Here is a 13,997-nt window from a genome sequence, read left to right as displayed (position 1 = left end):
TGAAATTTGTTAACTTGGCAGCAGCAGTTCAATGCAATACATAATCTAGCAGAGAGAAAAAATATAATAATAATAAATAAAATAAAACATAATAATAAATAAACAAGTAAATCAATTACGTACATTGAATAGATTTTAAAAACTGTGCAAAAACATAAATACTGTATATTAAATAAAAGTGAGGTAGTGTCCAAAGCTTCAATGTCCATTTAGGAATCGGATGGCAGAGTGAAGCAGAACAACTTCACTCAGAGTGGTGAGAGTGTGGAACGAGCTGCCAGCAGAAGAGGTGGATGCAAGTTTGATTTCAACATTTAAGAGAAATTTGGATAGGTACAGGGATGGGAGAGGTATGGAGGGCTACGGTTCCGGGGGTAGGTCGATGGGACTAGGAAGATTAGTGGTTTTCTATGACTATAATTGCACAAGTCACTATTTATTCAACATCTGAAAATGATTCACAAACTTCTTTTTCAATTGCTGAGAAAATTTTTATTTGAAAGAACAATTCCAAATATTACATTTTACTATACAGTTATTTTCTTTACATTAGTCAGCATCTCTACATTATTATAATATTATAAATGAATAAGCTGCTCGCGATCATCCTTCAAGATAGTGTCACTGTATAAGTTCCTCATTACAAACATTTGCACAGACAATCAGTGTGTGTATCCATTTTATGAGTGATGTCTACGGACTTCTTGTTGAAGAGCGAGGTGTCTGTCACTGTGTAATCTGTCAATAGAAAGGGAAGCCATTAGCAGAAGAGCCCACGGAAAGAGTCTCTGATATTGGAAATAATTCGGAGAATGTGTAGCTTGGGTTATTGACAGTTGCATTGAGTTGTTTTCCGATCTTGTGAATTAACTTGCAAACTTTTTGTCACCATACGAGGAGACATTATCTGTGCACTGTTAATTGTGGTGTGTCCTCCGAATGCTCGGCCTTTATATACTTATCAGTCTGCTGATTGTCACCATTATGGTAACACAGTTATGATGAGGGGAGGAAATCTCACCACTGGTTGGTTGTATGGTGAACTTTGTGTGTAGCAGTCTGGAATTTTGCCCGCATCAGCTCATAAATAGGATCGAGGTCTATATGTTTGTTTACAGAATTGTTTGTAGAAAAGCACAATTAACAGGGCAATGATGATGTCTCCTTTTATGGTGGTAAAATGTTTGCAAATAAATTGCCAGGATCGGAGAACAACTCAACCAGTTTCTGATATAATTTTAAGAAGCTGTCTTTTAATTATAACTTTAATCTATAAAATAGATGAACATATAAAAAAACCAAGAAAAGTGTAGAAATCAATCATAGCTAATGAACTATTGAGTACATAGTCTTTTAAATACGGTAATGCAAAACACGATATATTTAAAAATGAAGTTATATGACTACCTGTAAGTAGTGAGATAATATCTCTTACAAGTCTCTATAGATATACGGTGGAGAGGATTCTGATGGTTATGTCATAGCCTGGTATGGAGGCTCCAATACCCAGGATCAGAAAAAGCTGCAGAGGGCTGTACGCTCAGCCAGCTCCACCATCCCACCACCAAGACCATCTTCAAGAGGTGCTGCCTCAAGAGGGTGGCATCTGTCATTAAGGACCCTCACTATTCGTGACTTGCCCTCTTCTCATTCCTACCAATGGAGAGGAGGTAGAGGAACCTGAAGACACACATTCAATGATGGAGGCTTCTTCCACTCTGCCAACAGATTTTTGAACAGTCCATAGACCCATGAACAACTACCTTGTTATTCCTTTTTGTTTCTGAATGATTTATTTATTTTGAGATTTATAGTAATTTTGTGTTTTTGCACTGTCTTGCTGCTGTACACCTCTATCAAGCAATCTCAAATCTTCCTTTGCTCTAAAGCGAAAGCTCTAGCTCACTTAATCTATCCTCACATGACATGCAAATATTCTACATTCTACAGTAAAAGTTTTTTTCTTATAGGTTGGGGAACTGACGTCGGTTGTGCAGCCTTACTGGAGGGTACGCAATGGAAGTTGACATGACGAGACCGAGTTTCCAATGGCGTGCATTGTGCAAGGCACTGCTGTACTGGTTCGACTGAATAGCATTTGGATTCATGTCCTTCAAATTCAATGGCCCTTCCCAATGCCACAAATTCCCGTCGGACTCGGCAGTCTGAAATTCAACGGAGGGACGTTATTGTAACAGGAACAACGCAGGTCCAATGGTGCTTCCATGTACATGATCTACACTGGAGTGGACTCACTCACCATCTTTGCAGGAGGTTCCTGGATACAACCAGGACTCGAAAAGTTGATCCACGTCTCTGGCCTCCTCTTGGTTGGACATGATCAACTTCTTCTCACCATTGTTAAGGCCACAGAGTCCACACGTCTTCCCCATCATCTGGTCGAGGGCCATCTTCACATAAAGGCCAAGATATTAGAATGTTTTAACTACAAATTTACATTGAAAACTTTTAATCAGTTAATAAACAATAAGATACCTTGATCTTGTTTCCATCAAAGAATAACCATTCAATGCTGAATACTGGGATTCTCACAGTAACTCCTGTCATGTCTGATTCAATTTTCAGGATGTCTAGAAGGCAAACATGGAAGCTTACTACCACAAAAAGTTCCATCATCAAGGACCTCCAACCTTCCAACCACCCAGACCATGCTCTCTTCTCGCTGCTGCCATTGGGAAGGAGGTTCAGGAGCTAAAGGTCCCATGCCACCAGATCCAGGAGCTGTTATTACCCCTCAAGCATTCGGCTCCTGAACCTGCTTGGATAACTTCAGTCACCGCAATGCTGATCTAATCACCTATGGACTCTCAAGGACTCAGCAATTCATGGCATGTTGTTAAGTCATTGGCCTGAAGAGTTTGAAAATATTGCACAGAGACAGGTCATTTGGCCAATCTGGTCTATGCAGGACCCTTTATACTGCCCGCTCCCATCAACCTGCACTGGAACCTGACCTGCCCTCCATGCCCCTACCATCTACGTACCTATCCAAACTTTCCATAAAAGTCGAAATGCAGCTTACATGCACCACTTGTGTTGGCAGACTCACAAGAAGTTTCCCTCATGTTCCCCTGAAATTTTTCACCCTTCGCCCTTAACCCATGACCTCTGATTGTCATCCTTCTCAATCTCAGTAGCAAAAGCCTTCTTGCATTTACTGTCATAAATTTGTATAGCTCTCTCAAATCTCCTCTCAATCTTTTACATTCTAAAGAATACAGTCCTAACTTATTCAGTCTTTCCTTAGAACTCAGGTCTTCCAGACCTGGCAACATCTTTATAAATTTTCTCAGCACTCTTTCAACCTTATTTATATATTTCCTGTAGGTAGATGAAAAAAACTACACATAATACTCTAAATTAAGCCTCACCAATGTCTTACACAACTTCAACATAACATTCCACCTTCTGTACTCAGTACATTGATTTATGAAGGCTAATGTGCCAAGAGCTTTCTTAACAACCCTATCAACCTGCGATGTCACTTTCAACAAATTATGTACCTGTATTCCCAGATCCCTTTGTTCTACCATACTCCTCAGTGCCCTACCGTTCACTGTGTAAGACCTACCCCGGTTGGTCCTACTGAAGTGCAAAACCTAGCACTTGTCTGCATTAAATTCCATCTGCAATTTTTCAGCCCATTTTTCTAGGTCCTATTGCAAGCATTGGTAGTCTTCCTCACTGTCCACTATACCCCCAATCTCGGTGTCATCTGCAAATTTGTTGATCCAGTTAACCTCCATAGATAATGTATGATTTGATGGGTATTCCTTAATTACTACATTTTTCATGTTTTCAGTATCTGCTTTATTTTGATTTTGTAAGAAAATATGGTTTGAGACAAAGCAACCTTGCCATTCCAACATGATGCCAAGGTGAGATTTAGGGCAGTACAGCACCAATACAAGCCCTTCGGCCCAACTAGTCTATGCTGACTGTAGTGCCAACCAGCTAGTCCCAATTTCCTGTTTTCAGCCCATATGCCAACTACCCCCAACCCTCCATGTACCTATCCAAATGCTTAGCCATAAGACCTGAAGACATAGGAATCTGCTCCGGCATTCCATCATGGCTGTTCCCAGATCCCATTCAACCCCGTATATAGAACTTAGAAATCTACAACACATTACAGGTCCTTTGGCCCACAATGTTGTGTCGACTATGTAAACTATACTAGAAACTGCCTGGAATTTCCCTACCACATAGCCGCTATTATTCTAAGCTCCATGTACCTATCCAAACGTCTCTTAAGGAACCTATTGAATCCGCCTCCACCACCGTTGCTGGTAGAGTATTCCATGCATCCACCACTCTCCATGTGAAAAACATCCTCCTTGTACCTACCTCAAGCACCTTAAAACTATGCTCCCTCGTGTTAGCCATTTCAGCCCAGGGGAAAAGCCTCTGGCTATCCACACAATCAATGCCTCTCATCATCTTATACACCTCTATCAGGTCATCTCTCATCCTCCATCACTTCAAGGAGAAAACTCAACCTATTCTCATAAGGCATGCTCTCCAATCCAGGCAACAACCCTGTAAATCTCCTCTGCATTCTCTCTGTGGTTTCCACATCCTTCTTGTAGTGAGGTGACCAGAACTGAGCACAGTACTCCAAGTGGGGTCTCACTAAGATCTTATATAGCTTTAACATTACCTCACCTGCCTTCTCAACATATCCTTTGGTGCTCTGACCGATCAGGAAAGTATCAACTTCCGCCTTAAATATACCCATGGACTTGGCCTCCACTGCAGTCTGTGGCAGAGCATTCCACAGATTCACTACTCTCTGGCGAAAAAAAAAATCCTCTTTACCTCTGCTCTAAAATTTTGAGGCTGTGCCCTCCAGTTCTAGATACCCTCACCATAGGAAACATTCTCTCCACATCCACCCTATCTAGTCTTTTCAATATTTGGTAGGTTTCAATGAGATCCCCTGCATTCTTCCAAATTCCAATGAGTATGTGCCAAAGCTTCCAAATGCTCCTCGTATATTAATCCTTTCATTCCTGGAATCATCCATGTGACCCTCCTCTGGACTCTCTCCAATGACATACATCCTTTCTCAAATATGGGCCCGGAAACTGTTGACAATACTCCAAGTGCAGCCTGACTAGTGTCTTATAAAGCCTTTGCATTACCTTCTCACTTTTATATTCTGTTCCCATTGAAATAAATGCAAACATTGCATTTGCCTTCTCTCCCATGGACGCAACCTGTAAATGAACCTTCTGGGAGTCTTGCAGGAGGATTCCTAAGTTCCTCTGCTTCTTAAATAATGCTATTCTACCTGCCTCAGTACCTCCCTCTGGCAATTCATTCCATATACTCACAACACCCTCTGCATGAAGAAGTTGTTCCTCAGGTCTCTTCTAAACCGTCCCTCTATGCCCCCTAGTTTTGGACGCCCCTACCCTGGGGTATGGTTGTTACCATGCACCTTATCTATGTTTCTCATAACTTTAAACTTTGTCACATGGTGTGAGCAGAATTATCTGCAGCTTAATGTGAAAAAGACTAAGGAGCTGGTGGTAGACCTGAGGAGAGTTAAGGTACCGGTGACCCCTGTTTCCATCCAGGGGGTCAGTGTGGACATGGTGGAGGATTACAAATACCTGGGGATACGAATTGACAATAAACTGGACTGGTCAAAGAACACTGAGGCTGTCTACAAGAAGGGTCAGAGCCGTCTCTATTTCCTGAGGAGACTGAGGTCCTTTAACATCTGCCGGAAGATGCTGAGGATGTTCTACGAGTCTGTGGTGGCCAGTGCTGTCATGTTTGCTGTTGTGTGCTGGGGCAGCAGGCTGAGGGTAGCAGACACCAACAGAATCAACAAACTCACTCGTAAGGCCAGTGATGTTGTGGGGATGGAACTGGACTCTCTCACGGTGGTGTCTGAAAAGAGGATGCTGCCCAAGTTGCATGCCATTTTGGACAATGTCTGCCGTCCACTACGTAATGAACTGGTTGGGCACAGGAATACATTCAGCCAGAGACTCATTCCACCGAGATGCAGCACAGAGCGTCATAGGAAGTCATTCCTGCCTGTGGCCATCAAACTATACAACTCCTCCCTTGGAAGGTCAGACACCCTGAGCCGATAGGCTGGTCCTGGATTTATTTCATAATTTACTGGCATAATTTACATATTACTATTCAACTACTTATGGTTCTATTACTATTTATTATTTATGGAGCAACTGTAACGAAAACCAATTTCCCCCGGGATCAATAAAGTATGACTATGACTAAACATCTCTATGGTATATCCATACACATAAAGTACACATGAACAGAAATTACCAAAGCTCAATCTCATATCTCTACTGACCCTGTCATAGAACAAGACAGCATGGGTAGAGGCCCTTCATCCCAACCAGTCAATGCCATCCAGCTCGTCCCAATCTCCTGTGTTTATCTCATAACCCTCCAAGTTCTTCTTACATGATACTATTGTATCTGCCTCAACTACTTCCTCTGGCAGCTCGTTCCATATACTCGCCCACCTCTGCGAGGAAAATATTAAAACAGAGCTCACAATCTGAAACTTCTATCTGCTTGCTCCCTGATTAGTAATTCAGATAAGCTAGCAGCACCCCATGAGGGTGAAGATGCATCTGAAACTTTCAATCCATTACTAGAAGCTCCTCAAGACAAAAAATATGTCTCACCTTCCAGCGATGGGATTTTGTCATTCGGGGAATACTCAACGCCATTTACCTCAATTTTTGTTCTTTGTTGCATATAAGTTAGATCAATAGTCCTGTTTAAAAGCAAACGATTGGAAATTGTGTTAGTGATAGAAAAAACAATGGAAAGATATGAATGTAAAATAGACTGTAAACATAGGAGCAAAATTAGGCCATCCTGCCCATTGAGTCTGCTGCTCCATTTAATCATGGCTGATCTAATTTCCCTCTCAACCTCGTTCTCCTGCTTTTCACCATAATGTCTGACATCTTTACTAGTCAACTCCATCATGGCACAACTCAATGACTGGCCTCCACAGCCATCTGTGACAATGAATTCACAGATTCACCACCCTCTGGCTAAAGAAATTCCTCCTCACCTCTGTTCTAAATGGACATCTCTCTATTCTGAGGCTGTGTTCTCTGGTCCTTGACTGCCTCTCTGCAGGAAACATCCTCTCCATGCCCACTCTATCGAGCTCTTTTCATATTTGATAAGTTTGAATAAGAACCCACCCACCCACCATTTTTCTAAATTTCTATTAGAGGCCCAGATTCATCAAACTCTCATCCATGAGCCCTTTCTGTCATGGTCCGGTCCGTGAAGTCCGCATTCTGGTTCACGGTCCAGTCCATCGATCCTTATTCCGGGTTTAGCTGTTTTCCCCAATTCCGTTGGGCACCTTGATTGAGGCGCCTGATTCTCGTTTCGGGCTGGCTACATAAATAGCTTCGGGATTCAGCTTCTTTTGCTGGACTGTTCCCTTCCCCTCCCCATCCGAATCCCCGACAGTTACCTCGGCAGTTAACCTCGGCAAGTATCCTTGGCAGTCATCCCAGCCCTGCATCCTAGGAGGGTTCTGGCCCTGCACTCCAAGAAGGAGTCCCGGCTCCGTACCCAAAGGCCTAACCAAGCCGAGTCCAAGAGCCGAGCCTAACTTAGTCCAAGAGCCAAGTCCTGCCCTAGAGTTCCACGTCCTGTCCAGGAGTTCCTCATCCAGTCCAGGACTACTTCGTCTTGTGCTGGAGTTCCCTTGTCCTGTTCTGGAGTTTCCTCATCCTGTTCAAGAGCCTTGTCCAGTGCAAGCCATGCCCAAGAGCTTTGTCCAGTCCAGTCCAAGTCAAGGCTTCGTTATCCCAGTCTCAATCGAGTGTCAAGTCTGATCCAAATCCTGAGTCCTAGCCAAGATCCTAGTCCTGAGTCCTAGCCTACACCCAGGTTCTGAGTCCCTCTCCAGTCTCTGGCTCGGAGCTCTAGTCCAGGCTCTTAGTTTCAAGTTCCTCATCCAGGTACCGCGTTCCTAGTCCAAGTCCTAGCCCAGGCCCTGTGTCCCTGTCTAGTCCAGGGCTTGTGTCCATGTCCAGCTTCGTTTCTTCCTGACTTCCCTTGCATTCTTGACAATCTTCGTCCCAGCTCCTAGTACTTCAGTGTCTGTGTTTTGCATTTGGGTCCACTCCCAGCGCCCCCTTGTAACACTTTCATTCCTGGAATCACTCCAGGAAAATTCCAAACATCAAGCACTTGCTAAGATATTCCACTTATATATAGATAGATAGGTAGAAAGATAGAAGATAGATAGATAGGTACATATAGAGAGATAGATAGATAGATAGACAGACAGATAGATAGAGAGGCAGGTAGATCGATAAATAGATATATAGATAGGTAGGATAGAGATTGTGATGGGATCTTGTCCATTACAGTCAACACCTTCGCCACCATTGAGCGCATCTACAAGGAATGATGCTAGAAGGAAGCAGCATCCATCATTAAAGACCCCCACCATCCAGATCATGGTCTCTTCTCGCTTCTTCCATTGGGCAGGAAGTACAGGAGCCTCAAGTCCCATACCTCAAGGTTCAGGAACAGTTAGTATCCTTCAACCATCAGACTCCTGAACCACTGAGGGTTCAACACTGAACTGATTCCACAACCTATGAACTCAATTTCAAGCACTCTACAACTCATAGTCTCAGTATCTATTTATTTATGATTTGTTATTATTTTGTAATGGAACAGTTTGTTTTCTTTTGCATATTGGTTCTTTGCCAGTCTTTCACTGAATCTATTATATTTTGTATTGCATTTCTACTGTAAATTCCCACAAGGAAACGAATCTCAGGCCAGTATATGGTGACATTTGTGTGCTTTGACGCTAAATTTACTTTGATTGTTGATCCTTGAACTTCGATATAGGTAGATCAGCTCTATTTTTCACGTGTACATCGAAACATACAGTTCACATCAAATCATCTTCGTGAGGGTTGTGCTGAACAGCCTGCAAGTGTCACCAACATAACATGCCCACAATTTATAACCAAATCAATGTGGGAGGAAACCAGAGCACCCAGATGAAGGCCATGTGGTCATGGGGAGAATGTAGGACAGCGGTGGGAATTACGGCTGACTCGGTGAAGTGATTGCACTGAGTAATGATCGGTATCCAAGTCAAGTTTTTCACTGGATCTCAGGACTTGTGACAATAATAAACTAATTTACCGACTTATCAGTAACTTTACTGAGAAACGTCTGCTAACATCGTTAAAGATTGAGGATACTGTGACTTACGTGTTTTTCGTGGACAGAATCAGTCTGATCGACCATTTTGTCTTATCGACTTTTGAACGCTTTACCAGCAGCATGAACTTGGGACTTTCTGAGCAGTCTTGACTCAGGATATAGTAACAATCATTGGAAAGCTGATGATCCAATTCCTTGCCGTCAAATGTCCTGACAATTCCATTTTCGACTGCGCATTCCCCTGTACCAGAACCAAAGCATTAATTTGAATTTAAGTAGAAGGTACCAGTCTGACCTCTCACATCTGCTCCACTATTCAACAAGATTATGGCTAATTTCTTGTTTTGCCGGCATATGCATTGACTCCCTTCATAAAATTCAATCTGCAGCTTTATAAAACTCTGGCCAGCTTGCACCAGGAGCACTGCGTCCAGATCCAGTCACCCCGATACAGGAAGGATGTGGAAAGGGTGGAGAATCAGGGAAGATTGCTCTGGGCAGCCCACACCTCTAGCGCCAACATAGTATGCCCACTACTTACTAACCCTAACCTGTATGTTGTTGAAATACAGGCGGAAACCCACCTGGTCACAGAGAGAATGTATGGACTCCCCATGGACAGCAGCAGAAATCGAGCCCTGTCTCTCAGTCTCTGAGAATCTAATGGCCTTTTGATCTCCCCAATGCTACCAAACCAGATCCTACTCTTTGGTACCACGGAGGGCATTCGAACTGGTCCCATCACAATCTGATGTGGAGGGGCTACTCTACCGGATTTAGGAAAAGCTGCAGGAAGTTGTCAACTCAATCACTTCCATCACCAGCTCTAGTCTCCCCTGCACTGAGGATGCCTTCAAAAAACGATGCCTCGAAAAAGTGGCATCCATCATTAAGGACCCCCGTCACCCTAGCCATGCCCTCTTCTCATTGCTGTCGTCGAGGAGGAAGGTACAGGAGCCTGAGACACACATATCTTTTGGGACAGCTTCTCCCTCTCTGCCATCCAATTTCTGAATGAGCAATGAACATAATGAACCCAGGTATACCACCTCCTCTTTTTTTGCTCTCTGTTTGCACTGCTGGTTTGATTTAATTTTTAATAGATATTTCTTAATGCCACTGATGGACTTGTTATTATTCTGTCAAGACAACAGATTTCACAACATATGCCAATGATATTAAACCTGATTCTGATACTGTTCAGTGTACATATCAAATCTAAAATAACCCACAAAGTCCCTGCTATAGATGTCCCCAGTTGGAGTCCACAGAGCTGCTTCGGGAAATTGCTGAAGATCAGGGGTTCCCATCATTTTCTTTTATGCCATGGACCCCTACCATTAACTGAGGAATCTGTGGACCCCAGGCTGGGAACCGCTGCCATAGACAGAACTGAAGAAAAGCACGTTGAAGAATAATTACGTTCGTTCATCTTGAGGAGCAGCTCTGGAATTTCGGTGATGCTGCTGAATCCTTTTTCCTGCATCCTCCTGCTAACTGTGTGGACTGGCACCGTGGTGGGAAGCTGCAGACCCTGATAATAGACTGTCATCTGAAATCAGACCAGAAAGGCACATGACTTCCCCAGTGAGAACAACAAACTATAGCAGATTCAGATAATGACTCATTTATCACATCAAAGTATTCATCTTCAGGGACCACCACCCAGGCCATGCTGCCATTGGGAGGGACGTGCAGGAGCCTCAGGACCCACACCACCATATTACCGCTCAACCATCAGGCTCTTGAAGTAGAGGGGATAACTTCACTCAACTTTGCTCTCCGCATCACTGAACTATCCCCACAACCTATGGACTCACTTTCAAGGACTCTTCATCTCAGGTTCTTGATATTTATTGCTTACTTTCGGAAACAGCAATGAAGAATCCTTCTACATCTGAGTGTGACGGGTGTGACTCCACCTGGGACTTGCGTGACTGACAGTAGTGAAAATGAAGAGGAAGCTACTGACATGAAGAAGGAAACCCTGATGGAGGATCTTCACTGCTGTCCTAAACAGCAGCTGAGTAATGGGCAGTAAGAAACTGAATGTAAATGATGAATAAAGTTGATCCCAGACCCCTGAAAACTGATAGTTGATCCTAGATAAGGAATGTTGAGGAGAGAGAGAAAAACCCAGAGAACCCTGGCTAGCTAGACTGCTCATTAATAGAGGTTAGATTGGAAAAAACAGTCAGGATTTCTCCCCCTGAAGATGATCTTAAACTTTAACAAATAAATAAAGGTAGTCATACGCTGGGCCATCGGATGATAGTATCAAGCGTCTGTGAGGATGTCAGAGCGACCAATGCTGTAATCCGATGTGAGGGATTTCGTCTGTAGGTCTGCGAAAACCCGAGTGAATAGGCTAGTTCTGGTATGTAGTCTCCAACCCTGAGGCAAAGGGGAAAAGAGTTTTGTAGTGGTTTCTCCGTGTTTTGTAGAATGAAGAGCAGATGAATGTGATGGTGTCATGCAACACTTACAGTTTTGCACCACGTTTCAATTCCTCGCTTATCTTCCTCCACTGCATTTTGAGTCTGATGGCCGGGTGACTGGCAAGCTTACCACTGGACAGCTTGGTGGACACTTTGTACTTCTCACAGTTGTCGCCCCATCTCGCCAGCGTCTGAGGAGTGTGGAGGAATGAAACAATGAGAAAAGGAGCCTCTTGATCTGAAAGCGGAGGAGTCCTGAAGATTTATTCAAGAATCAAGATTGTTTATTCTCATTCGGTCACGGAGGATGTGCAGACGGTGCACGAACAGTGCAGGAAATCGGATCCAGCTCGGGTCTCTAGACCATGAGGTGCTGGCTCTACACGCTGTGCCACTGTGCTGACCCTCACGTTGATCCTACCCAAGCCTATGTCATTCTCCCTATCTTCTCATCAGCTCTCTCGGCCAGCCAGACAACTTACGAAGGCCAATTAGTTCACCGACCTGCAGATATTTGGGTTGTGGGAGGGAATCAGGGCATCCGGAGGAAACCCATGTGGTCACGATTTATTTATTTGTTGGTTGGTTGATTGATTGATTGAGGTACAGTGCAGAACAGGCCCTTTTGGCCCTTCGAGCCACGCCGCCCAACAATCCCCTGATTTAATCCTAGCCTCATCGCGGGACAATTTACAATGGCCAATTGACCTACCAACTGGTATGATTTTGGACTGTGGGAGGAGATCGGAGAACCCAGAGGGAAAAACAAACATGTACACAGAAAGGAAAGTACAAACTTGCTTAGAAAGGACGCCGGAATTAAACTCTGAACTCCGATGGCCCAGGCTGTCATCGCATTGCGCATACTGCGCTGCTATCGTGGTGTCCTAAACACCTGTGCTTCCGCAAAGGATTGAACCGGAGACCTTTTGCAAGTCAGGTGAATACGACAACCACTACAGCTCAGACACCGCTGTTCAAACATCCCATCCTGCCTTTGTGCAGAGGGGAAAGTGGAGCCTCCCGCTCTCCGTATATTGTCAGACTGTGCGAGGAAAGGGGAACTCTTACCATTACTTTGTGGGAGCTGGGCACCAATGCATCAAGGCAGACCATCCAGTTGCTCTTTTGGTCCAGCTCCACCAAACGCAGATGTATCCTTGGCAGACGAGATGACATCTTGCCATATCCAGTGAGCTGGTAACCTTGCTGCACGCCGTCAGTTCTTCTGGCCCGGAGAAGGATAACGAGGAATGGAGAACCCGCAGTACGGACCAGGTAACGCTGGGGTAGTGAACACATTGCACCCGTCAGAATTTCACAGTGCTCTGAAATTTTTCAGCTCATTAGCATACCTTTCAGAATTTCACAGTGCGCTAAAATTCTCAGTGCATCAGCAACACCCCTCAGAATTTCACAGTGCGCTAAAATTCTCAGCGCATCAGTTAAACCTGTCAGAATTTCACAATGCACTAAAATTCTCAGTGCATCAGCTAAACACGTTGGAATTCACATTGCACTAAAATTCTCAGAGCATCAGCTAAACACGTCGGAATGTCACATTGCATTAAAATTCTCAGTGCATCAGCTAAACGCGTCGGAACTCACATTGCACTAAAATTCTCAGTGCATCAGCTAAACACGTCGGAATGTCACCGTGCACTAAAATTCTCAGTGCATCAGCTAAACACGTCGGAATTTCACAGTGCGCTGAAATTCTCAGCGCATCAGCAGGAACCTGTCAGAATTTCACAGTGCACTAAAATGCTAAGCTCATCAGCTAAACCCATCAGAATTTCACAGTGCGCTAAAATTCTCAGTGCATCAGCTAAACCCATGAGAATTTCACAGTGCTCTAAAATTCTCTGCACATCAGCTAAACCTATCAGATTTTCACAGTGTGCTAAACTTCTCAGCGCATCAGCAGGAATCTGTCAGAATTTCACAGTGTGCTAAAATTCTCAGCTCATCAGCTAAACCCATCAGAATTTCACAGGGCACTAAAATTCTCAGCTCATCAGCCAAACCAGTCAGAATTTCACAGTGCACTAAAACTCTCACTGAATCAGCAAACCTGTCAGAATTTCACACTGCGCTAAAATTCTCAGTGCATCAGCTAAACACGTCAAAATTTCACAGTGCTCTAAAATTCTCAGTGCATCAGCAGGAACCAGTCAGGATTTCACAGTGCGCTAAAATTCTCAGCTCATCAGCTAAACCCATCAGAATGTCACAAGCGCTAAATGTCTCAGCGCATCAGTGAAATCCATCAGAATTTCAGAGTGCGCTAAAATTCTCAGTGCATCAGCTAAACCCGTGAGA

At 43.9% G+C, this 13,997-nt stretch overlaps 1 protein-coding gene across 1 annotated transcript in view; it reads right to left on the bottom strand.

Annotated features, from left to right (window-relative positions):
- Positions 1–640: 640 nt before the first annotated feature.
- Positions 641–13,997, bottom strand: part of LOC140206428 (vitellogenin-like) — a 118,825-nt gene continuing 105,468 nt past the window's right edge. Inside the window, exons 25-34 of the mRNA XM_072274796.1 lie at positions 12,747–12,959; positions 11,724–11,866; positions 11,493–11,631; positions 10,660–10,789; positions 9,286–9,478; positions 6,699–6,790; positions 2,497–2,591; positions 2,261–2,411; positions 2,004–2,165; positions 641–738 (exon numbers count right to left, since the gene is read on the bottom strand). Coding sequence (XP_072130897.1) covers positions 641–738; positions 2,004–2,165; positions 2,261–2,411; positions 2,497–2,591; positions 6,699–6,790; positions 9,286–9,478; positions 10,660–10,789; positions 11,493–11,631; positions 11,724–11,866; positions 12,747–12,959 — 1,416 coding nt within the window. The remainder of the gene's footprint in view (positions 739–2,003; positions 2,166–2,260; positions 2,412–2,496; positions 2,592–6,698; positions 6,791–9,285; positions 9,479–10,659; positions 10,790–11,492; positions 11,632–11,723; positions 11,867–12,746; positions 12,960–13,997) is intronic.

Source organism: Mobula birostris, chromosome 12 (genome assembly GCF_030028105.1).
Source record: "Mobula birostris isolate sMobBir1 chromosome 12, sMobBir1.hap1, whole genome shotgun sequence".
Taxonomy (NCBI): Eukaryota; Metazoa; Chordata; class Chondrichthyes; order Myliobatiformes; family Myliobatidae; genus Mobula; species Mobula birostris.
This window is presented reverse-complemented; position numbering and strand designations above follow the sequence as displayed.